Source organism: Olea europaea, unplaced genomic scaffold (genome assembly GCF_002742605.1).
Source record: "Olea europaea var. sylvestris unplaced genomic scaffold, O_europaea_v1 scaffold23, whole genome shotgun sequence".
Classification (NCBI taxonomy): Eukaryota; Viridiplantae; Streptophyta; class Magnoliopsida; order Lamiales; family Oleaceae; genus Olea; species Olea europaea.
The window spans coordinates 35,512-61,727 of NW_019241087.1; the positions used below are offsets into that span (position 1 = coordinate 35,512).

At 34.6% G+C, this 26,216-nt stretch overlaps 1 protein-coding gene across 1 annotated transcript; it reads right to left on the reverse strand.

Moving 5' to 3' along the window:
- Positions 1 to 17,449: 17,449 nt before the first annotated feature.
- Positions 17,450 to 21,143, reverse strand: LOC111381384 (beta-glucosidase-like). The gene is made up of 13 exons (XM_023005163.1): positions 20,910 to 21,143; positions 20,655 to 20,724; positions 20,463 to 20,521; positions 20,287 to 20,362; positions 20,100 to 20,177; positions 19,897 to 19,984; positions 19,354 to 19,654; positions 19,149 to 19,264; positions 18,541 to 18,758; positions 18,432 to 18,463; positions 18,184 to 18,286; positions 17,966 to 18,074; positions 17,450 to 17,846 (listed from the first exon to the last, which is right to left on the reverse strand). The coding sequence occupies exons 1-13, from the start codon at positions 21,060 to 21,062 to the stop codon at positions 17,609 to 17,611; spliced, it is 1,641 nt and encodes a 546-aa protein (XP_022860931.1). The 5' UTR covers positions 21,063 to 21,143; the 3' UTR covers positions 17,450 to 17,608.
- Positions 21,144 to 26,216: the final 5,073 nt, after the last annotated feature.

A 26,216-nucleotide genomic window follows, 5' to 3' on the forward strand; every position in this document is an offset into this window, starting at 1 on the left:
TCTCTTTGTGAGCCTCTTTTGTGAGTGTAGTGAAGTAACCGACTCTTTCTTCGATTCTCTTTGAGAGTGCCACCTTCACTATTTTCTTTGTGAATTTTGAGGAGCATTGGTGAGTGGATTAACCTTTGTGGTCACCAAAAGGTGTTGTTTTGCCGCAGTGAGTTTGTGATGTATTAGTAGTGAGTTGGATGTCTTTTGGTAAGGTGGAGTATAGATACCTAGATGTGCATTGGTGATATGCACGGGGAATGTGGAGTGTGACATTTGGATCATGAGTGGAGATGTGATCAAATGTGTAGAATCCTTTATTTGTGAAAGAGACCCTGATCAGGTGGAGTGTGAGAGATGTACTTCTATCACTTCTGTAAGGTGGAGTCCCATTATTCACGTAGGTTGGGAGAAGTGATGTGGTGATAGAGGATTATCCCGAGAACTTAGGACTATTGTGACTTACCAGTTAGACATGAGTTGAGTGATCTGTTTAGTAAGCATGATAGGCGTGAGAGGAGATATGTGTTCTTGAGGTGTAAACAACACGGAATGGGATAGGATAAGTGTGGTGAGATCTTTTCTTAGGGTCATTTATGCATGTGTTACATATGTGGTTGACTGTGATTGGATTAATTAGGTGTTAATCTGTGGTTCTGTGTGAACGTGATTTTGAAAAGATCTGTGTGTGTGTTATCCTATATATCTTCATCGCATGATTATTTGTTCATTGTGAATACTTGTTTCTACTTGGGTATTTTTTGACCTTAGCCCTGGTGAGTACATGGAGCAAGTATGGTATGTGTTTCAATTCGAAACACGAGGTAAGGTATGTTATTCCAATTTTATTGGATTACCTTGATTGTGCGAGTATAAATTGTGTGTTTTGGTTGTTTGCAGATTATTGGGCATCAAGATGGAGATATGACGGGTGTAAATATACAAGAAAACATGTGGGTTTGTGAGCATTTAAAAATTCACACAAGGCATAAAGATATATCTTTATCCCCTATTGGACCTCACGAGGATTTATACCCTGATGAACTCATTTTCCTTCTCTCGAATACATGAAATAAGTCATCACACTCATACAATTACGTGCATATAACCATGGAAGAAATTACGTGTATATAAAACATTCAAAAAAAATTCCAGAACATGTTTTGATGTCAATATTATAAAACAATAAATCAAAAATTCACATTACAAGGTTGATCGATCTCCTAGTACATAAAAATCTAGCCTAGCATAGAGAAAGTAAGACAACAAAAGTAATTTTGAAGAAGCGACGTCACCCAATTAATTGTTGATTTGAATATTCATGTCTTAGGGTTGTTCTTCGAGTTTCTTAACTTGTTCTATGCTCTCAAAGTCCTTGGGAATAGGTTAGAATGCGTTCTTCCTTAGGGGACGACCTTAGGTTTTAAAATACTTATCAAAATTTGTTTCCATAAGAATTTCAATAAGAATAGGAAACCAAAAATTTTTCACCGTGATTGGTCTGAGCAGTCACCCAGGCTAACGTTTTCGCCTCGGTAATTACTACTTGATGTTGGGCAGTCGCCCATCCTAAATAACTGGGTCGTCGCCCAGTTATAAAAACTTTTGAATGTTGCATTTTGATCCCCGAATTCAATTCTTGATTCTTTTAGATCATTTCTCTTTTTTCTTATTCCAATACTTCACGTCCTCATTAAATTACTCCTTGGGGTTTTCACATCGTCATTTCTACTTTCGGTTCATTTTTGGCTATTTTTACTTTGGTCCTTGAACTTTTGTTTTCTTCCCTTTTGGTCTTTTTTTATTTTTTTTCTCTTGAATTCTGCCACATTCATCAATATAGTCCTACAAAACATAATTATATAGAATTAAGCCATAAGTTAAATGATTTGATCAACAATTAGTCATGTTTTGTGGCTAAATAAGTGTGTAAAAATACACTTATCATGTGTAAGTTATGGTAGAGCTCCAACATGTCCTTGATAGTAACTCGGATCTTCCATGAGAGTATCATTGGAAGAGGATTTTTTATTTAGCTTCAAGAGATGTACTCATTGGCTCACAATGAACCATACTGAAGCGCTTAAGGATGGTCAGTGCTTAATATGACTTGGTTAGATGAAGACCACTCATTGTTGGTGTGATCTCAATTTCAAGTAAGTGATAAATAGGTCCCAAATCTTTCATTGTGAACCCATTGTTTAACAACTGAATAAAACTTGAAACAAGTGCTGGAGTCGATCCTGTGAGTAACATGTCATCTATATAAAGAAGTAAAATTGGTGAGCCATAATCCGAATGAAGAGTAAATAATGAAGGGTCGGCTAGACTACAAAAAAACCATATTTAATGAGGAATGCACTAAATCGATATGCATTAAAGGCATTTATTACATTAAGTTGATGAATGAACGACTTCTAAACAAGAGCTATGGTAATTATTATGCGGACTGTCCCTGGTTTGATAACTGGATGAAAGCTTAAAGTGTAGTACACTCCATCAATTTGATGGTACCCTTTTGCAGCTAAATGTGCTTTGAGTCAATCTAAAGAGCAGTGGGGGTTGAGTTTTGATTAAACACCCATTTAAAGCCAATGACATGCATGTTGGTTGTGCGAGGAACAAGTTTCCAGGTCTCATTTTTATGCAATGTAGCAAGCCCCTCATTCATTGCTGCTTTCCAGATAAGATGTGCACAGGTAATTTTAATGCTTCAGCTCAAGAGGTATATTGGCAGATGTGATTGTGCTTAAAACATACTTAAGATTTGGTTTTACCTTACCTAGTTTCGACCGAGTGATTATAGAGTGGATCGTTGGTGTGGAACAAATAGGATTGTGATGGGATGATTCAGGTGCTTCAGTCACCATCTGTGGAACTATATATTGAGATATTTCTGAAGTTCCAGACCTATGAGATTCTTGTGGTGTAAATGTTTCAGGTGATCCAACATTATCAAAGAAATCATAGAACTCCTATGAATTATTTCTAGCAGCGGTATGTAACTCAATGATGGAAGGGGATTGATGTGATGCTCAATAGAAATAGAATTTTGGGAAGTTCGTACTATAGTTTGGGCTTTAATTGATAGAAGGGGACTTAGACATAGAGGTGAGGAAGAGTCCAAGTGTTCTCACCTAAGAAAAAGTGTTAGTATGTGGTAACCAATAATTGAAAATGCTAACTACATGTAGCAGATTTATTGACGTCCAGGATGTGCTGATAGACATAGGGAAAAAAATTAACTCTTCAAAGACAACTTGACAAGAGATAAAAAAATTTTGCTTGATGGATGAAAGCACTTATAAGCCTCGTATTCTTCACTATAGCCTATAGAAATGCAGAGAAGTATTTTTCGATCAAACTACCGTTTTCCTATATCCTACTAGATCTAGAAGTTCAAAGTGAGGAGTAAACCAAATGTGTTCCATGAAGTACAAAGTATGGTGTTTCAAAGTTGAAAGCACATGAGGGTAGGTGATTCGTAAGATACACAGCGGTGGTGAAAGCTTCTATCCTTCAAAATAAAGGTTCACCACAGTGAAATAACATAATCATCATTAATTCTCTTATAGTCCTAACGCATCTCTCAATCATAAGAGAATGCTAATGGGTATATGCAAATGATACCTGATGAACAATGCCTGTAGAAAGAAAGTGAGTTGCTAGTATGGAATTGATGAACTCATCACCTCCGTCGTGATAAAGGATTTTAATTTGTCCGTTGAACTGTTTATCAACATATTTCTCAAAAGCTAGATATGCATTAAAAAATAAAATTTGTTGCGTACGAGAATATTCCATGTATACTTAGAAAAATCATCAACCAAACAAACATAATAGCTGAAGTTTGCAATAGATAAAATAGGGATAGGTTCCAAAAATCACAATGAATTTTTTCAAGAAATTAGTACTTGAATGTTCTGAACGAGAGAGTTAAATGACTTGGTTTTCCTAGTAGTCAGTTATCACAAAAATGTTGAAATTTTATTATCCCTACGACATCAATAAGACCCTTATTTTTTAGCATCTATAAAGCTAAAGATTGAGTGTGGCCTAGGCATTGATGTCAAACCTCTGCATTGCCAAATTCGAATTGATGGGAATAATACAATTCTGGTGAAGTGGGTAAGACATAGAGATCAACCTTATTTTTTTTTCTATTATCATAGCTTGTCATGTTTTCCATTCCTTAACACAAAAATAAACATTTGAAAATTCACAATTAATAGGAAATTGTTTAGTTAACTGGTTTACAGAAAGTAAGTTTTTTGTTATGTTTGGAACCAACAAAACACTATTGAGAGGTAAGTCAGACTTCTTTTGTTTTATATAGGAATCACCAATTTCAAGAATTGACATGGAAGGTCCATCTCCAACTAGCATGGAGTCAGCACTAGAGTATTTACCAATGTTAGTTAACATACCTGACTTACCGGTCATATGGTTGGAAGCCCCAGTGTCCATTGTCCATTCAGTGTCCACAATGGTATACTCTAGAGTGAGTGCCGCACGAGCTTGAGGAATTTTATCTTGTTGAGTGGTTTTCTTTGGCACTCACCAGCATATCTTAGAAATATGGCACATTCCTTGTAGGCGCAGTGTACAGGCAGCTCTTGTTCCCTAGCCTGTTGGGGCACATCCCGCGATTTACCTCCCTTACAATGCTCTAGAGGCGGGGCGGTGGGGGCCCTCAAGGTTGGGATTCAACCTTTTTTTTCCTTAGAAATATGGCACATCTTTCCACAGTATTGGCATTGTTACTCACGATATTTATCCCATTATGTCTGCGATAGCTTGAAGAGTTTGACTGTGGGTGTTGTTGATGCTATCCATAAAATGTCACGTGTTCTATAAAAGAAGAAGGCTAGGATATCTGTGTAGTTAGAAAACCAGTTGCGCCTCAAAGTTTTGAAGTTGAGAGATCAATTAAGAGTATGACAGCCCGACAGGCTTTTTCAACATGGTTGTTGTGAAGGTTTCATAATGAGGACCAAGGCGAGTGAAGGAGACTTTTTCTTGGCAACGTGAAGGCATAAGCTATACAACAAGAATATTTAAATATAATTACATTGACTCACTTGTAAATCAAATAAAATAAGAATCTTATAAAATCTGTTCTAGTTTAGAAATAGATATACTTTCCATTTGTTGCATTTTGACAGCTTGATAATAGATGACCCCTTGTAGCATTTGACAACTTGATGATAGAGGATCCCTCATTAGTTGAAGTTTGTTGGAAACCTTTCCTTTTTGTAGGCTCGGTTGGATTACTATCTTGGTTTGAAGTTGTTACCATTAGAGCTCCAAGATTACTCAATGTCTCTCTACTGAATGAGGTTAGACTGCGATAGTCTTTACCTTTTTTCCTCCAAGAATCTCATGCATCCTTTCTTATTTCTCCATTTGAGTCTTACATTTGTTAGGAGTGCCAGGCTGTGAGATGTTGCTAATACAAGTACCTTCAATTGTTCCAATTTCCTCAAAAGTTTGTCACAACATTCTTTAAAGTTTTCTTTTTGATAATACAGTTAAAAAATGGCCAACATTTCAATTTTTTACATTTTGTTTGTTTGTTTGTTCCCTTTGTTTTTGGGTGTAGAAGTTAGTTAATTTAGACAATACTTGATAGAGATTGACACTCTATTCATAGCTTTTATTGCTTGTTTAACCCATACAATTGTAGATTTTCATGTAATGGATACCATTCAAGACCACTTAGTTGTCAAAAATGTAAATTACCGGAACGCTCTTGATTATCAAATTATGCGTTCTAAATTATTCATTAGTTTGACTTTACGTATGGAATTTACAATTAAAAGCAACAAATTACTTATTAATTATTTTTAGATGGTTAAACAAGTCCAATTATTCTATGTTTAAATGCCGCAATCAAATAAATAACAAAGCATTTATGAACACCAGTATTGTTAATGGAGAAACCTCAACTGTGTAAAAACTCCAGGACCAAGCTAGTTACCTCAATTATAGATAATGAGCTTTACAATTAGATGCTGCCTAGCCAACTTCACTAGACTTTACGATCTGCTGACTCCACCAGCTTCCCGATCTTCTCCAATTTTCTCTTTCAAGTGGAATTCCAAGATAAACAATTCTTGTGCTTTTCCTTTGCTTGCAGTCCACCTCTCTCAGTGCCCAACTGAGAGAGTACCTTCCATCCAGTGCGAAGAAAGTCAAGTGTTTGGATTCAAGGATTTGATGTTTTCCCTAATATGTGATTGTATAATCTCAAGATCCAAAGGATTGAAATCAAGATTTGAATGTGCTCTTGGATCTACAAAAAATGATATGGAGAGGCAACACAATGAACAGCCACACTTTTTGCAGCGTTTAGTAAAGTTGGGAAAAGTTTAACTTTCTACAACATTTATTAAACATCGCAAAAAGAGAAACTTTTCGCAACATTGTTAAAAAATCATATCTCTAAGTTTCCGCAACACTCACATAACGTGGCTATAGAATTAACTTTTAACAATGGCTAATAAACATTGTAAAAAATAAAACTTTCCACAATACTCAATAAACGTTGCAAAAAGGTGACAACATTTTTTTTTTAAATCTTGCCAAATCTCAATTATGTTTTCCAACGGCAACATTCTTGCAATAGACACCTTTAGCAACATTCAAATAACAAATGTTGCATATTTATGTGTTGCAAAATACCATTTTCGTTGTAGTGATCCATTAAAGGACTCTTGCAAATTGTATACCACATTCATGATATGTTGCTACAATAAGAAGAATTCGAACATAGCTAATGTTAAAGTCAACTATTTTTCTTAATTGTAGCTATTTTTCTACCCTTCTAGCCTTTGCAAGTATGAACATTACCATCCATGACAAGCCTTTGATATGTTAACTTATTTACTTCCCTTCCATTTGGCAGCTCAACTAAAATCTAAACTTTGCTTTCAAACATGGAGTTCTGTTCGAATTCCATTTGTAATACCCCAAATTTTATTGACTTAAAATTTGAGGTATTACCAATGTCATATCATAGATCATGGGAAAGGATATGATTATAAATTTAAACCTTAATTAATACGAAATTTTATAACTAAATTAAACCCATTCAAAACATAAAATCATGAAGTTTAGAACAAATAATAGAAAATTTGAAAACATTAAATATCTTGATGAAAATTAACTATTGATTATGGCAAGATTCTACTCATTACAACTAGTCTATCTAAGATAAGAATATTACATTTTATATAGAGAATGCAATTACATATATATACTAATCCCTTGTCTGTCTACCATTAAAAATATTTTTTTCTCAAACTAATTTTCAACAATACATTCCCACAATAAAATATTTTGTACATAAATCCAAAACTTTTTCCTACTTTTAATCATGCATTCTCCATGATTTGAAAACTCATTTTCATTGAGTAATGTTAGACAAACAGGGCTAAATATAGTAGTATAATATCTCTCCTTGATACATTCATCTATCTCGCTCATTCTTGTTGTGGAGAATCCTTCATCAACGGGTTCTAACCAAAGATAGGCTTTCTATACTTAGTGGGAGTTTCGTTGTTTTGTTAGCTTCTACAAACCTACAAAGAATATGTAGCATATATTTCTTCATTGTGAATTTGAACATTCAGTTGAGTATATGGTTAGTATCACTCGGAATCGTAACTACGGTACTAAGATACTTTGTATTTGGTGGCAATATTAGCATGTACCTTATGGAGCATCTAGACAGTAAGCAATCACAATTTTTGAGAAGATCGATTTAGCTTTATTTATGATTCTTTAAAAATGTGGTAGAGGATCTTATGGATTGACAAGAGATACAATATATTGTTAAAAAGACAAACTGCGAGTTCTTTGAATTAGACCAGTAGTGTGGTATCCGCTGCCCCTACTTAGTTGGGTGAAGGCTAGTACTGATGAAGCAGACCATGGAAGCCCGAGTCAATCTGGAATTTCTTGTGTTCTGCAATTGAAAGGGGCTTGTCAAGGCCAACCTTGAGATCTACGAGGCCCTAGGCAACATGATGTGATCCTAGAGTCGAGCCCAACAAAGATGAGCCCGAGATGAGACCCATTGATAATCAAAGATGGACCGATGATGAGATCGAAGGCAAAGCGGGTGAAACAAGCAATGTGATTACTTATTCAATTCATAATTGATGAAACATCACTCGTGGCACAAAATGGGACAACTTCTATGTTGGGTTCGAGAGTCGAAACAAATTGGAGCAACTTGATTCTAGCCTTGGATTAAAACAGGCATAACTTTTAGCTCACGCATCGGATTTTCGCCCAAGAGTACAATCTAGAATTGTCACGAAATTCAGCAGAAGGAAAAAAGTGTTTCAAATTTAATACTATATGACGCATAGTATAAAAGGCATGCAACCGTATAGACCATTCCCGAGACCAAATTGAAAGATTTCAAATGAACTATACGACTGAATTGGATTACAATATGCGACCACATAATGTAATTTCGAGCAAAAATTTTCCTTTTCTCACGAGTTTCTATAATTTCTTAGAATTCTAATTTTAATCAAATTATTGTAATCTTGGACGATTTTTTTCGTTTCCTTATAGATTTTTAGGGTTTTTGGAGTCTAGTATAAATATGTTATTTCCTTTGAGATATTACATTACATTATTACTTGAGAAAATTCAATAGCAAGGTTATTTACTTTCAACTCTTGTTCTTCATTGAACACTTTGAACTTATCAATAATTACATTCTTATGGCATTCCCAAATTCGGGCGGGGTCCTTGATCATGTAATCAAGGGATCTTTCAATCACCATTATTGTTAGGTTTTTTGGTTCACTTTTCTTGGGTTCAAACTCACAAACAAGTTAATTGGCTTTTCTAGGTTTCCTATCAATCTCCTATGGATTCCGTAGCCATCATTGGTATGTGGGTTCGCATCAGTTGGTATCAGAGCACCAGTTCCAAATTAACAGGTTATATCCTTTTAATTTTCCTTGTTGAGTCCTTGATCTTTGTTTTCGCATTTTATCTTATATTTCCTCGTGTTCTTTATGCCTCATTAAAGTTTGAGTATTTTAATTCATGTTTTCTTCATCCTTCGTCGTGTCATTTTTGTTCTTCATTATTTGAGTCTTTTGATCCGATTAGATTATCATCACATTGTTCAAAGGTTGTTTTGGGGCTAGTCTAGCATCCAAACCCACTTTATTGGTTTGTTGGTAGTTTGATCTTTTTTTTTAAAAAAAAAAGGAAAGAATCAAAAAGGGAAAAAAAAGTAAAAAAAGGAAAATTATTATTATTTTGTTATTGTTCAATGTACTGCCAACAAAGTTTATTTTAACTTTCGAGTCTCGTTATTCCTTTTCGTTAACTTAAATTTTGTGTCAATTAACTCATGAATTTTAATAGTCTTCTATTCATTTTGAGTTTTCATCATCAAATTCCTTTTTCTTAAGTCATATTCTTTGTTCACACCCAGTTGAGAATCCACGAGTTTGAATTTCTTTAAGTTCACATTGTTCTTTGAAGCATTTGGAGAAAGCATTGAGTGGTAAAAGGCAGAATGGTAAGTTTAATAGAGGGTAGAAGCCATGTTGTGCGATTTTGATACAAGTGAGGCAGAAAAAAATTTCTAGATTTAGGATGTCTAGTAGATTACAATTCCAGCTGAAATGGCGATCACAACAACGCGTTGAATGAATTGATATTGCAATTTGAAAGGGCACTCGGAGATGTGAGAGATAGGAAGGATAGACAGAAAGCTTGGATGGGTAAGCAGGAAGCTTGGATGACAAGGTTAGATACATCGGTGGCTAATCCTAGTAAGAGACAGCGGGTGGAAGTATCTAATACTAGGGGACCGGATAGACGGGAGCCTAGGAGAGAAAGGCATGAAGAGTTTGATTATAGTAGTGATGTGGATGAGGATGAGTTTAATGGAGTTTATATGGGACGGATGAGGAATAGAGGTGATAGGTTCGAAAGACGGGGTAAGAATAATCATGGAGATGAGATATATTGGAACATGGGAAACATCAAATTGGCTATTCCACAATTTAAGGGGGAAAGAGACTCGGAGGCGTATTTAGACTGGGAGAGAAAGTTGAATTGATCTTTGAATGTCATAACTACTCGGAGGATAAGAAGGTGAAGATAGCAGTTCTTGAGTTCATTGACTACACGATAACTTAGTGGGATCAAGTGGTTACTTCGCGGCATATGAATCAGGAGAGACCAGTTAAGACTTGGGATGAGTTGAAGGCAATCATGAGAAATCCATCAAAAATTATAGAGTTTGTATCAGGGGTCAAAGATTGTAGAAGATTACCACAAGGAGATGGAAATACTAATGATTAGGTCGAATGTGGAAGAGGATCGGGAAGCTACTATGGTAAGGTTCTTGAAAGGGTTAAATAAGAAAATTTCTAATGTAGTAGAGTTGCAGCATTATGTATAGTTAAAATACATGTTGCATGTGGTAGAGAGATAGTTGAAGAGGAAGGGACAGCTAGGCAACCATTAAGGTCTTCAGCTTCTAATTCATCTTGGAAATCGAAGTGGGATAATAACCGAGGAGATGGGACTGTACCTAAAGGAAGAAATGAATGGCAAATATGGAAAGACGAAGGTGCTAGCAAAACCATATCCAAAGCGGAGTCACAACCATCAAGAAGTCGGGACATCAAGTGTTTTAGATGCTTGAGGTCGGGGCACATCGCTTCTCAATGCCCAAACAAAAGGACAATGATGTTGTGAGACAATGGAGAGATGGTAAGTGAAAGTGAAGGCAAATATGACGACATGCCGGCATTGGAGGAGGTTAGTGATGGAGAAAATTTTGAAGGAGCCGTTGGGAAACTAGTAGTCGCAAAGCAAGCTCTTACAACTTACATCAAGGCAGATGACTTGGAGTTGCAACGGGAGAACATATTTCATACTCGATTCCATGTTAACAATACAATATGTAGTATAATTATTGATGGTGGTAGTTGTACAAACATAGCTAGCATAGCACTTGTAGGGAAGTTAGGATTAACATTGCTGAGACACCCTACGCCATACAAATTACAATGGTTAAATGAAAGTGGAGAAGTTAGAGTTAATAGAAGGGTGATAATAAATCTTTCAATTGGGAGTTACCGAGAGGAAATAGTGTGTGATGTGGTACCGATGCAAGCGGGACATATTTTGTTGGGAAGACCATGAAAATATGATAGGAAGGCTATTTACGATGGGTACAAGAATCGATATAGTTTCGTCAAGGACGGGAGGACCATTACTCTTGTACCATTAACACCGGTCCAAGTGTATGAGGACCAAATCAAGTTGAGGAATGAGAAAGAGAGAAGAGTAAGAGAGTTAAAAAAAAAGGATAGAAAATCATGAGTTAGAGCAAGAGAGAAAACAATGAGATGGTGGGTAAGAGAGAAAATAGTGAGGTGGTTGTTAGAGAGAAAAAAAGATAAGCCAAAAGAGAGAAAATAAAGAGAGTCTTACGAGAGAAAGGAAAAATCAAGAGCGAATTTCTTTGCAAAAGAGAATGAGTTGAGAAGGATGGTAAATGAGAGAAGAAATGATTTTATTGTTGAGTAAAGAAACACTCCTCAATTTTGAGGAAACGAACACACCCATCCCTAGTTTGGCTAAATCTTTGTTGTAGGAATTCGATACATAGTAGATTACCGCCCATTCGAGGCATTGAGCACCAGATTGACTTCATACCTGGAGTTGTTATTTCAAATCGACCAACTTATCAAAGTAATCTCGAGGAGACAAAGGAACTTTAGAGATAAGTAGAGGAGTTGATGAGCAAAGGTTATGTGAGGGAGAGTATGAGTCCATGCATCGTATCAGTGCTTCTTGTACCAAAGAAAAATGGATCATGGAGGATGTGCATGGACTGCAGAACCATTAATAACATAACGATAATGTATCGTCACCCAATCCCTATATTAGATGACATGTTGGATAAATTGCATGGTGCTTGTATCTTTAGCAAAATTGATCTTAAGAGTTGTTACCATCAAATTCGCATGAGGGAAGGTGATGAGTGAAAATTGCAATCAAAACTAAATATGAGTTATATGAATTGTTAGTTATGTCATTTGGACACACTAATGCACCAAGCACTTTTATGCACTTAATGAATCATGTTTTACATGCTTTTATAGGAAGGTTTGTTGTTATTTATTTTGACAACATTTTAATCTATAGCAAAAACCTAACTGAGCATGTGGAACATTTAAGATGTGTTCTTGTAGTGTTAAGAAAAAAAACAACTATATGCTAATTTTAAGAAATGTACATTTTGCATGGAAAGAGTTGTCTTCCTAGGTTTTGTTGTTAATGTTAACAGGGTAGAAGTAGATGAGGAGAAATTAAAGTTATTAAGGATTGGCCAACACCTAAAAGCAAAATTGAAGTTAGGAATTTTCACGGATTGACTAGTTTTTATAGGCAATTTGTGAAAGAATTTAGTACAATCACTATACCACTCACAGAAGTAATAAAGAAGATAGTGGCTTTTCATTAGGGTGATGAAAAGAAACATACATTTAACATTATTAAAGATAAATTATGTAAAATACCTATTTTAGCGTTACCTAATTTTGACAAAACATTCAAGATTGAGTACAATGCATCGGGAATAAGTATTGGAGCAGTATTAATGCATGTAAGGAGGCCTATAGCTTATTTTAGTGAAAAATTGAGTGGAGCTGCACTAAACTACCTAATATATGATAAGGAACTATACTCACTTTTTCAGGCATTGGAGACTTGATAGCATTATTTATGGCCTAAGGAGTTTGTGATATACATCGACCATGAATTGTTAAAACACTTGCGGGGTCAAGGGAAGTTGAACAAGAGGCATGCTAGATGGATGGAGTTCTTTGAGACATTTTACTACATCATTCAAAACGTAGTGGTAGATGCTTTATCTCGAAGGTATGCATTGCTAAATTCACCAAGTGCTAAATTGCTTGGCTGTGAATATGTTAAGCGTATGTATGAAAATAACTTGAACTTTTCCGAAATCTACAATTCATGTGATAAGGGGGCTATCGATAAGTACTATACGCATAAAGGGTATTTGTTTCGGAAAAATAGGTTATGTATTCCCAACTATTTGATGCAAGAGTTACTAGTGAAAGAAGCACATAGTGGTGAATTGATGGGGCACTTTGGGATACAAAAGACCTTAAAGATGTTAGGTAAGCATTTCTATTGGCCTAAGATGAAAAGTGACGTAGAAAGAATTTGTAGTCGATGCATAACATGCAAACAAGCTAAGTCTAGAGTTTTACCTCAAGGACTATACACACCGTTACCTACACCTAGTGAACCTCGGTTGATATCTCAATGGATTTTGTGTTGGGTTTACCTACGACTAAGAAAGCACGGGATACAATTTTTGTGGTGGTAGATAAGTTTAGTAAAATGGCACACTTTATACCATGTCATAAAACCGACGATGCCACACATATAGCAGACTTGTTCTTTAAGGAAGTAGTGTGTTTGTATGGGGCTCCAAAAAGCATAGTGTTCGTTAGGGACGTAAGATTCTTAAGTCATTTTTGACAAGTTTTGTGAAGTAAGTTAGGCACAAAATTGTTATTTCCACAACTTGTCACCCACAAGCCGATGAACAAATCGAGGTAGTCAATAGGACTATGACTTAACAGTTACCCACGTTGATAAACAAGAATTTGAAAAGTTGGGAGGAGTGTTTACCATTTGTTGAATTTGCTTATAATCCAGCTGTACATTCTACTACATTTTCTCCTTTTCAAATTTTTAGTATTTTAATCCACTAGCCCCATTGGATTTAATATCATTATCTGCTAATGAACATGATTGGGTTTAGGTATATTTCAGAAAGGAGCGCTTTCCAAAGCAAAGAAAGTCAAGTAGCAACCTGGGGAGACGGTCCATTTCAAGTCATTGAAAATATCAATGACAATGCTTACAAGCTGGACCTTCCAGATGAGTACAATGTTTCAGAAACATTTAATGTGTCTGATCTCTCTTGGATGCAGGTACAGATTTAAGGATGAATCCTTTAAAAGAAAGAGGGGATGATGTGATTCTAGAGTCGAGTCCAACAAAGATGAGCCCAGGACGAGACCTATTGATAATCGAAGATGGATCGATGACGAGATCGAGGGCAAAGCGGGTGATACAAGCAAAGGGATTACTTTTTTAGTCTATAACTGATGAAACATCACTGGTGGCACAAAATGGGACAACTTCTATGTTGTGGTTGAGAGTCGAGAGAAATTGGAGCAACTCGATTCAAGCCTTAGATTAAAATGGGCATAACTTTTAGTTCGGGTGTCGAATTTTTGCCCATGAGTACAATATGGAATCGCCACGAAATTCTGCACAAGAAAAAAGAGGTTTCAAATTTAATACTATGCGACTACATAGTATAAAGGTATGCGACTGCATAGACCATTCTCGAGACCAAATTAAAGGATTTCAAATAAACTATGTGACTATATTGGATTATACTATGCGACCGCATAGCGTACTTTCGGGCAAAAATGTTCCCTTTTTTTTGCGTGCTTTCATATTTTTGTAGAATTATAATTTTAGTCAAATTATTGTAATCTTGGACAATTGTTTCTGTTTCCTTATAGATTTTTAGAGTTTTTGGAGTCTAGTATAAATATGTTATTTCCTTTGACACATTACATTATATTATTACTTGAGAAAATTCAATAGCAAGGTTATTTGCTTTCAACTCTTGTTCTTCGTTGAACACTTTGAACTTATCAAGAATTACCTTCTGTGGCGTTCTCAAATAAAGGTACGAGTCTTTGATCTTGTAATCAAGGAGTCTTTCAATCATCGTTATTGTTGGGCTTTTTTATTCATTTTTCTTGGGTTCAAACTCACAAACAGGTTAATTGGCTTTTCTGGGTTTCTTATCAATCTCCTCTGGATTTCATAGCTATCGTTGCTATGTGGGTTCACATCACAACAAATTGTTATGAGGTCCTTAAACATAATTTTTTGTTAGTAAACATAGAAGTCTCTTTAGCACCAATCATGGTCGATTCAAATTCAGTTTTTCTATAACTTTTGAAAAATGAATTGCGCACTTTTAAAATAAATAACTTTTTTTTTTCACTTTCATAAAAACTAATTTACAAATTTTAAAGAAATTTTTAATGTTAGCAAAAACTTTTATATGGGAAATTTCTTTAATTTTTTTTTATGCATTGATTCATTTTATTTATTTATTTATTTTTTTGGTTAGGCCTTGGTAGATAGAAAAACTCAGCAAAATATAACACTAGGCAATAGTTTAAGTGGAAATTACAAAAACTACGAGGTTTAAAAATCACAAATTTATAATCAAGAGTATAAGTTTATTTTTTCAAAAATAAGATATAATTAAAATCCAAACCTTATATTTTCATAGCATTTTCTCTCTCTCCATCTCCTCTCATTTTTCCCTCCTCACATATCCCTATTGCCAACACCACAGACCCATCGCCAGAAGCCACCATCAATGAATAACACCTGCGTCGTTGATTGCGATGATGATGTGGTCCTAACCCTAAATATCTTCATAGCAATTTGTCTTTCTCCATCTCCTCTCACCTTTTCCTCCTGTCGATACCACATACGTCATCACCGGAAGAGACCACTAGTAGAAAACACCTGTGTCACTCGACTTTGATGATGATGTGGCGATGAAGATATTGTGTGGTGCGGTGGAATGCACTATTAATTTTCCCTAATTTTGATTTGTTCAATGGCGAGTGCGATGCTGTGTGACGATGCGACGTGGAGCTATGTGTTGTGGTTGTACAGTGTGGTGTGGTGGTATTATGCTGGTGTGGTTGCTTGTGGCTATATGGAAGCGATGGTGGTGCGCGGTTTGTGGTGTTGTGTGAGTACAGTGGTTGGGTGTGATGTTGTATAAAGGTGCAATGGTATTGACGGCATGGTGGCTACTTTGGCAGTGTACAGTGCTACTGACCAGTTGTTGTGACATGGTGGATGGCTCTGTGGCGGTGGTGTTTGACAGCAGTGCGATGGTTTGTTCTTACGGCTCAAGTTCCAACCGTCGCCTTCATTTGATTCTCTGATTTCGAATCTTATTTTAGCTGTTTGGTATTTGATTGGTGGTGGTGGTGATGTTGGTTGCGACGACGATGGGTCTGTCGAGGTTGTGGTGGATCTAGCGCTACAACGTATTGGTGATATTTAGTGATGTGTTTATTTGTTTGATGTAGTAGTGTTGATGTCAAGAGGTGGTGGTGGTTCTGATAGTGATGGTTGGGGTGGCGGTGGTGTTGCTAGAGGCAGTGGTCACAAATTATTTGGTTGATTGTGACCACTAAATTGATTAATTTGTAAGCAATAAACAATATGTGACTAATGAAAATATAAATTGTGACCAAGAAATAATATGCGACCTAAAAAAATTTTAATTTGTGACTAATAATTTGATAATCTGTGACTATCTAATAATTTGTGACTTATATTTGTGATCTATCATCGATTAATAAATTGTAACTTATAAAACTTTTGAATTCTGATCATAAAATAATGTGTCATATAAAAATCTGATTTGTGAATGAAAAAAGAAAATATGTAATTAAATTAAATAGTTGATTTGTGACTAAATTGTATAGATTTGTGACATTAATATATTTAATTAATTAAATCATAAATAAATTTTAATAAATATATGATTTTTGAAATTTGAAACTTTTATTCTTAGATTTGAAATAGGTAATATCTTAATCAAGAATGTGGGTTAAATGTCCAAGTAATTGGAGCCTCTTATTTAGACCAATTTTATTGTCGCTTTTTAAAGGGCTAGAGACTCAATTCAAAAAGGTAATATTTTTGTTGGGTTTTGGAGCTTTATTTTTATCTTTTTTAGGCCCTTTCGAGCCAGAGGCCCTAGGCAATGGCTTAGGTCACCTGGGGCCAGGGCCAGCCCTCGGGCTCGTGAAAGTCTGCCTTGCTATCCCTCTTGGTAATCTTTGGGCTTGCAAAGCTGCATTACTAGCTGTGAGACTTGCGGATCAAATGGCTTGGGAAATTAAAATAATTGGCCTTTGTTGTGGTCTCGCAATGTGCCATGGAAGTGGAAATACTTATGGGCTACATGCTTAAATCGCTCGCATGCAGGTAAGGATTTCACACATTTATCGTGAACGCAATAGAGGTGCAGATACTTGTGCTGGGCTCGCCATGAGAGGACAGAGGCCAAACTGGTCGACTACACCACCAGATTTTTGTGTTTTGTTCATATCTGTGGATGCCATGGGCCAATTTACTTATCATTCTCTTCAACTCCTAGTCGATTTAGACTAATTAAATTTACCTTTTTATCTTTTTCATCGATTAGAGGTCCATTTGTATGCCCTTCTCAAAGATTTGTATTTTCTTCTTCATTTTTGGGAGGGTTTGTAAATAATCCATGAATTCTTTTGTTCATTAAGAAATAAAAATAAGAGTTCCATTTATTAAACATAGAAGGTAGAAAATTGCAACTTTAAAGACTACAACAAAAGGGGGAAAAAAAAAGCAAAGGAAAACACATGTATGCAGCATTCAACATAACAGTTCAAATGAAACACGACCATACTAATTTTACACTTCAATGCTTCTCATCAGAGCCACTCTCTTCTTCATTTTTTGGAGTTTGTCTCTTCGATGTGATTCTCTTCTTGTTTAAGAAATTCATTAGCCATATAGCAGAGGCTTTTGGGAATCTTGTTAAATAGCCATTAACAAAATCTACGTAAAAAAGGCCAAATCTAACACTGTATCCTGTAGCCCATTCAAAAGTATCAAACATTGACCATATATAGTAAGCCTTCACATCCACACCTTCTCTGTAAAAGAAAAAAATATCATGAATATTGAACTTTTTTTAACATAATATGTCTAAATAATTTCACAATTTACTATTTGCTTTGAGATATGACACACAATTATTAGACAGATGACTTACTCCATTGCTTTCTTAATATAATATAAATGGTCTTGGTGATATTTAATTCTCGTCTCATCAAAGCGAGCTTCTGACAATGTTAGGGCCGTATTGTTCTCTTCATCCACGCCTACACAAATTAAATCATCAAATAAGACACATTTAAAAAGGGTCAGTATTACAAAACATTTGTCATCTAACTGAAGAAAAATGGCTAATAAAGATGGCCATGAATTTACCATTCTCTGTGATGTAAATGATAGGATTATTATATGTTTCCTTTACATAAACCAACAGCTTGTAAATCCCATTAGGAACAATAGACAACCAATCTGAACCACCCTGAAATCAACAAGAAATGATAATATTCTATAAAATTCAGAATATCAGCATAGTAGTTTAATCTATTGTTGAAATTATAATTGTTGGGATAATCCAATCTATTATCTATGTTCTTTCTAAGAAAAGATGAAGTTAATATGCATACCGTTGGACCAATAGGTATCCCATCACGCTCACCTACAATGGATTGAGAGAGTAAGCACTCTGTGGTGAGATAATTTATAGTTATACACAAACGAGGTTGATATACTTACTCGATAAAGAGACTCCCTGATCACTTGAGTAACTTAGTGTTGTACTAGGTTCGCTAGGTGAATTGCTAGCATAAGTACTTGTGTAATAGTTTATGCCCAGAAAATCATAAGCCCCTTTCAACAATTTAACTTGTTCTTGTGTAAACTGGGGAAGACGGTCTCCAACTACTTTTCGCATAACCGGTGGGTAGTCACCAGTTACTATTGGTGCTACAAACCTGTAAAGGGGTGCAGTAAAAGGGGTGTTGAAACCTGAGACAATTTTTATATAATATATAGGCACCAAAAACAAAATAATTTGACAATCTAATTTATTCATCTGAAATCGTAGAAAGCTCAATAAACAGTGGAAGTAAAAAGCATAAATTGTGTGAAAGTGATGTAGCAAGAAAGCATGAGAATGAAAAAAATAAATAAAAATAAAAATAAAAAATTCAATCTTGTATATTTGTGCAGTATATCGAGATGCATTAAAGCAGTATAACTAAATATATCAAAAGGGAAAAGAATAAGCTTGAAAATAGGCCAAGAGAGCAGCCTCATCATGAAGTGAACAAATAAAGTGTACTGGCTTCTTGTGAAAAAATAAAATGAGTAAAGTCACTCACCATCCCAACATAAAATCGAGGGCCCTTGAAGCTGCCTCTCTATGGGCTATGGTGTCAGTGAGTGGCTCATACCACTGAGCGACATTTGTTATTCCTATCTTGCCCCCTTGCTGTACCTGCACGGGTTTGCATGACATATAGTACCAAATCTTTGGATTGTAAATGAAGTTTCTTTCATATATTAGTAGTATATGGCAAAGCTCACCTGATATCTTTTCCTGTATATATCAACCGCTTCAGCATGAGAAAGGATCAAATGGTGTGCCACAATATATGGTTCTGTGCCCGGATTTCCATTGGAGCAAGGAGCTGGAGCCTCAAGTTTACATCTATGAGGAGGGATAGCCTTTACAGCCTCCGCTGAAGTCGGACCACGACCAGGTGCAAAAGTACCTGATGCATATCCTTGAATAGCAAAGGATGACGGTTCATTGAGTGTGATCCAATATTTCACTCGATCTCCGAATTCCCAAAAGCAAAGCTCAGCAAAGTCACAATAATCTTTCCTATTAAATATTAAGAAAAGTCTATCAATATATTCGTATATGACTCATGGTATTCTCCTCGAATTCATTTTTTAGGATCATATTTAATTTGTATTCAACGGCTTGACTTGATAATTCCTAAAGGGCTTTTAGTTTCCAGAGGAATTAGATATCTAAACTTCCTTTCAATTTGCATTGTTATAAATATGCTATTCAAATATCCAAAGAAAATGTGCTTTGTCACTCAAAATTTAATTACTTACACAATTCGAGGGCTCAAGAAGCCACCGTACTCTTCTTCCAAACATTGAGGAACATCCCAATGGAAGATAGTCACACATGGTTCAATGTCTACAAAACATTAAATTTAAGAATTGAAAAGTTAATATTTTGATCTTTCTAAATGGGAACAAATAACTATTGTTAAAAGAAAACAAAGAAAAAATTGTATTGGAGTCTGATTAACCTTCAGCCAAGAGCAAATCTATTAGATCATTATAGTACTTGATTCCTTCTTTGTTTATCCCATCAGATAATCTTCCCCCTAAAACACAGATGAAGAAAAAATGAAATAAAATTAAATTTCACCCTTTTTTTTGGCAAATATGCACAAATTGATTCATATCTTCATGTTTTTATATATGTATGTGTACCTGGCAATACTCTGGTCCATGCAATTGAAAATCTGTAAGAGTCTAAGCCCACTTTCTTTAACAAAGCCACATCTTCCTACAAAATTACGGAAAACAAATAAATGTTGTTTCACTACCTAGAATTTTTTTTCTAAGTTCTTTAAAATTGTGCAATGACAATGAAATTGATGAATTACCTTCCATAAATTATATTGATCAATTGCAACACACCCATTAGCTCCACCTTCAATTTTACCTGCACCCCAATAAATTTGCTTAGGAATTGACATGTAACTCACATATATTTCTGTTTGTATATAATTATAAACATATATTTGTGTGTATGTATGTATGTATGTATGTATGTAAGAACATGGGAGAGAAGAGACCAGGCGTTCTCATTGTGACGACATCCCAGATGCTTTGACTTTTACCTCCTGTGGCCCAAGCACCTTCGACCTGAATTACATTGCAAAGAAAAAAAAAATCAACCAAAGCACAAAAGAAATGATTATGACTTTTACTTTTTTTATTTTTTCTTTTTTTGAGTAAATGTAAAAAGCTTTTAAATGAATACACTTATGTGCATGGGCAGGATGATTAATTGACTTGTCGAGTATTGCAAAAATTACACACATACATACCTGATAAGCAGATGTTGCCGAACCAAAGATGAAATCCGAAGGAAAGTCAGAGCGCTTTATCTTGTTTCTGCCTGCCAGACTACTTCTGGAAAAATCCAAAAGTGCGGATGCATTGGTGCCACCATTCATCTTGAGGCTGTTTTGTTCATTCATTGCTAGTAAAGGGTACTTAAATAAACGTAATGTGACTTGAAACTTGAATTCTTTGAGAGCGCTTTAGTGTATATGCAATGGCCAACAACTGAATCAGGTATTTATAGGAAATTATGCGGGAAAAAAGGCATGCATGAATAATCTAATTCCAACAAGGTTCTGCCTAACACGTATTTAGAAACTTCAAACGTCTGTTCTAATTTCTAATTTGACTTCTTTTCCTTCTGCAGACTTTACATTTTGGCTTCTTTAAAGATAAAATATTCATCACAATTTTATTTATTCATCAATTTCTTTTCATGTTTTTTCTTATATAAAGACCACACGTGACAAAATGAGAAGAAAAGTACATTCGGGAAATAAATTTCAATCTTATCCTATATATATATACTTGTAATTATGTTTACTATTTGGTAAAATAACATGAACAAGTAATTAAGTAATGAATCCATTGTCATTCTATGATTATGAAATTAGCATTAAAATTAACTAAGACGAACTTCAACAGAACAAAAATAAATTTGATCTCTGGTGATCTTTAACTAAATTATATTAAGTCATGAAGTCTAATTATTACTGTTGTGTAGAGCTAATAGGCTATAATCAACCTCACTACAGGGTTGGAAGGAGGGCAAAAAGCCCTCTCCTAAAGGGTGTCCTCACCAAATTTTCATTAAGAACAGTTTAAGAATTTCATACTTGTAATTTCGACTTTCTTTTAATTTTTCTTTTAATATGGAGCCATCATTAGGATTTCATATAATTATGTAAAAAGAAAAGGGTTAGAAAAGATAGGGTGTGTGATTTTTCTTGTAAACTTTTTTAATCATAGTGAACTAATTCAAAGACTAAAAAGGATGTAGCATTACATTGAAACGAAGATTTACAAATTTTGTGTTTCTTTATATTTTTCTGTGACTTGATTGCTCTCTATGGAAGAATTACGATTTCTAATTCTTAATAAATTATGCTAAAAATTCTAAAAGAAAGCAATTAACAAGTTGACAATGTTCACAAAAAACTCAAATATATAATGGCACTAGGAGTCTACCATTGAATTCCATTTTGTTTCTCAAATATTCAAGTTTGGCTAAAAACGCGGTTTTTAAAAAAAATGAATTGTGCTAAATTACTTAAATTCAAAAATATATTTAAAACTATATTTACTTATTGACCTGCAACATGTCGGTGAACATTACAATTACGTAGAAGTGCAGGTCAATATCTCGGTGAATATTACAATTACGTAAAAGTGCATTCAAGTTCAATGATCATGTACATAAAGATTACGCAAAATATAGATATATATATCTTAACAACTTCTCTTATATTATGATCTGTCAAAACGTACAAAGTTTGTCTTTTGTCTGGAAATAATAGAAGCCACAAAATTATTCAAATTCTAAAGAATTATTCATCGGCAGCCACCAATCACCCAATTATATGACTTTTCCTTGGTTGCATTCCAACTTGAGGAAGAGATTTCTGTGACAATTCTTGAAATTCCGGAGACATCGATTGTAATCTTGTATACATTGAGGACAACAGTGGGCCAACAGGCCGCGTTGTTAAATCCAGCTTTGGCCCACAACCTTAAATCTTTTTAAATTCGGGGACCATTTGCATTTGTCCTCATTTGGTATTGATTTAGATCAAATTTAAATCAAAGTCAAACAATCAATATTAATCAAATATTTTATGGGTCCCCAAAACTTTTTAATCACACATTTCAAAAAATTTTATCAAAATCTACTAAAAATTTAATTTTAATCCCAACCAATCAGGGGCTAAGTATTAGTATGCATATTTTACCCAAAAAAACAAAATTTTTTTGAACTCCCACTATGTAATTATTTGTATTATAATTACACACTTATTGGAGGCGTAAACAAGTTTACTATTGATGGGGGGATTTCGACTCACAATTATGTAATTTTTGTCTTCCTAGGCAAAAACACCTAATTGAAGGAAAAGCAGGCAAAAGGAAGAGAACAATGATTGAAAATAATAATAATAAAAATTTAATTTGGGTACAAAAGAGAGAAAAGTGTTGAAAGGTGAAGGACCTTGGATTCAATTTATTGAAGGGTATGATCGAAATAAAAGCCAAAATTTAAAGACCAAAATGTACAAAAATTAGAATTGAGGGGACCTAATGTGCAATTATTAGAGGACTTAAGCTACAAAATGGAGTTGGCAGAGGTTCGCCGTGTGCACAAGGAGGAGGATATATCAAGAAAAGTGGAAAGTTTTTGGAGAAAAATCAAGACCAAGGGTTGCAACCTTCAGAAAAATCCAACCAAAAGACAGATTTTATTTTTAGTCTTGTATTTCATTCATTATTTTCTTCAACTTGTAATTTAGGGTTCTCGTGAATTGTGTGAAAAGAACTTATCGATTGGAATGAAATTTAAATATCAATGGATGAATTTAGTAAAGTATCAAAATTCCCTCACTTGGATTGAATCAATCAACATCAATCAATCACTTAGTGCCTGTTTGAGCCACATTATTCCAAAAAAATGTATTCTTAAACAGTGATTTAACATCATTTCAACTACACATTCTTCAATAAAATAATATTACACGCAAATCAAAAACTTTTCCTTATTTTTTTACCACACATTTTCCATCAATACACTATTCAAGAATGCATTATTACCAAAATAATGTGGCTCAAACACCCTCTTATTCTTTTTCTATTCACTTAGAGATTTTTATCTCAATTCTCTAATCGAAAGATATAGCATTAAATACCAATTTAATTCGATAGTAATTCTAATGTCTAAGCTTCCTATAACACATTCCCACGTTTATTTATAGGAGTGAGATTCAAAAAGCAACTATATACATCAAGCATAAAACAGTAATGAATCACACCAACAAAAATAATTGAAATTGAAACTCAAACAAATATTTCAATCGTTCAATGGAAAAAGCAAGACTGAATCCATGAAAAACTTAATAAAAGTTAAATTAATCTCAAAACAAATTTATAAAAAGGAAATCTAAACCTTAGAATTATTCAACAGTGAAAGTCACGTTACATGAGTAAAGGAACATTGAAATCTCCAAATCCAATTGAGTTCCTTTGTGTTTCATTGAGATCTTTAGTTTTCCATGGAATTTTTGTGCAAAACTAGCGGAAAATAGGTATGGATGAGTGTCTCTCTCATTCTGGGACGATCTAAAGTTCAAATATCATGATAGGGATGTGATTCCATAAGAGCTTGACTTAAATTAGGAAACCACACATCATGCTTTGGGAAGGAACCATGCGATCGCATGAAACAATTGAAACACAACATTTACTTCTCTAGAGGTGACCATACGACCGCATGGTTTTACCAATTTCCACCATGTTGCATTTTGGTTCCTAAACTTCATTTCTTGATTCTTGATCTCTTCTCTCATTTTTCCTTCTTCCAATATTTCATGTCTTCTTTCGATTTTCACCGTATTCATCCATTTGCAACATAAATCAAAATATAAAGATATTTAGTACATTTAGGCATTGATTTGTCATAAAAATACAAGTATTAATGGATGAAAAATATAACAATTTACGTTATTATCACACCCCCAACTTGCTTATTGCTAGTCCATAGCAATTTTATACAAATCAAGAAAATTAATGACTAGTCTATATTACAATTTAAATTGTAAAGTTCCAATTCAACCATAGTTCACGCCCTTTTCAAACTTAACACTACAAGAAGTTAACATTGTCATGATCATAGTATATCAAAAACACATAACAAATGTGTGAGTGTGTGTCAAGCTATAACCATCTTACTGCCAACTTTAACACACGTAACATCAAGTATGTCTCAAGCTAAAGATTTAGCTCCACAACCCACGGGTATCAAAGTGTTTAGGGCAAGGTTTTTCTCTATGGAGCTGAAGAAAAGGTTAAAACATGGAGGCTTAAGCATTTATGACAAAGCAACAAGTAAACATTGATCTTAGTATATGCACATTATCAATTGAGAATTCATCAAATTCTTACCGCAACCCTACTTAGGATCAAAACAGCCCATACAAGGGGTTGTAATGAGGATTAGGTTGTGCTATATGAAAAGAAGGGCATAAAGATTGAGGGACTTCCAAGTACATAGCTAGGCATCTTATCAAACATTTCAATAGATCATGTCCTTTAATCAATGCATTCCTCAATATTTCAATCCCTAGAATTAATCTTCCTTTTTCTTTCTTTCTTTTTCTTTCTTTTTTCATTTTTTTCCTCAATAAATTCCCCATTTTTTTCTTTTCCTTCACTTTTATGTTTTGTCGCTCCATCTAAGCACTTATTAACTCTTATCCCTTTCCTCATTACTGTTCGTCTAAAATGAACATTCAATAGCTACTATAATTTGAAAGCATAAAAAGTAGAAAAAGATTTTTATAGGCTATATTCCAATGTCAAGAGGTATAGATATCATAGGTGCATGGAAAGAAATTGCTATATAGATGTATTGGCTCAAAATGGCTACTAGAGAGTTATAATCATTAAAAAAAAAAAAAAAAGGTCTTGAAAGGCCCAAATTCAATCCTAAATTGACCATCATCATTTCCCAAGTATAATTAATCATTTTACCACAAACTGTGTAATGTTATTCTCAAAAGAAGGTTTCAATTCAAAAAATCAATGGACGCTTGGTACCATTTTTTTAGTGTCTGGTAGCTCTCAATCCTCATCAATTCTCTCACCATCAGCAAAAGACTCCTCTTACCATCTTACTATAAGGCTTGTGTGAAGGAATTCGACAAGTGTCTTGACATCTATATTCTCATAAACAAAATTAACTCCTAGTAGCATATTTTGTCATTCAAGAATACAATCGTGCAGCAAGTCAGAGGCTTAAATGATTTTTCTCTCTCAGCTCTCTCTTCCAAGACCATTCACAACAAAATTCCATGATAATTATGCAATGCACAACAGAATCCAAATTAACTCTCCCCCCGACCCACTCTTACATTGTCCTCAATCTTAAAACATGTCTGCCAAATGAAAAAAAGGAAGGGTATCACCTGAATACCAAAGTGGATCAACATAAAGCTTGAAAGATGGTTAACCTTAAAGTTCTAAATGGAAGGATAATGCAGGGAATGAAAATAAACCTAAAAAATAATGAAAGAAGGACCTAAAAGAAA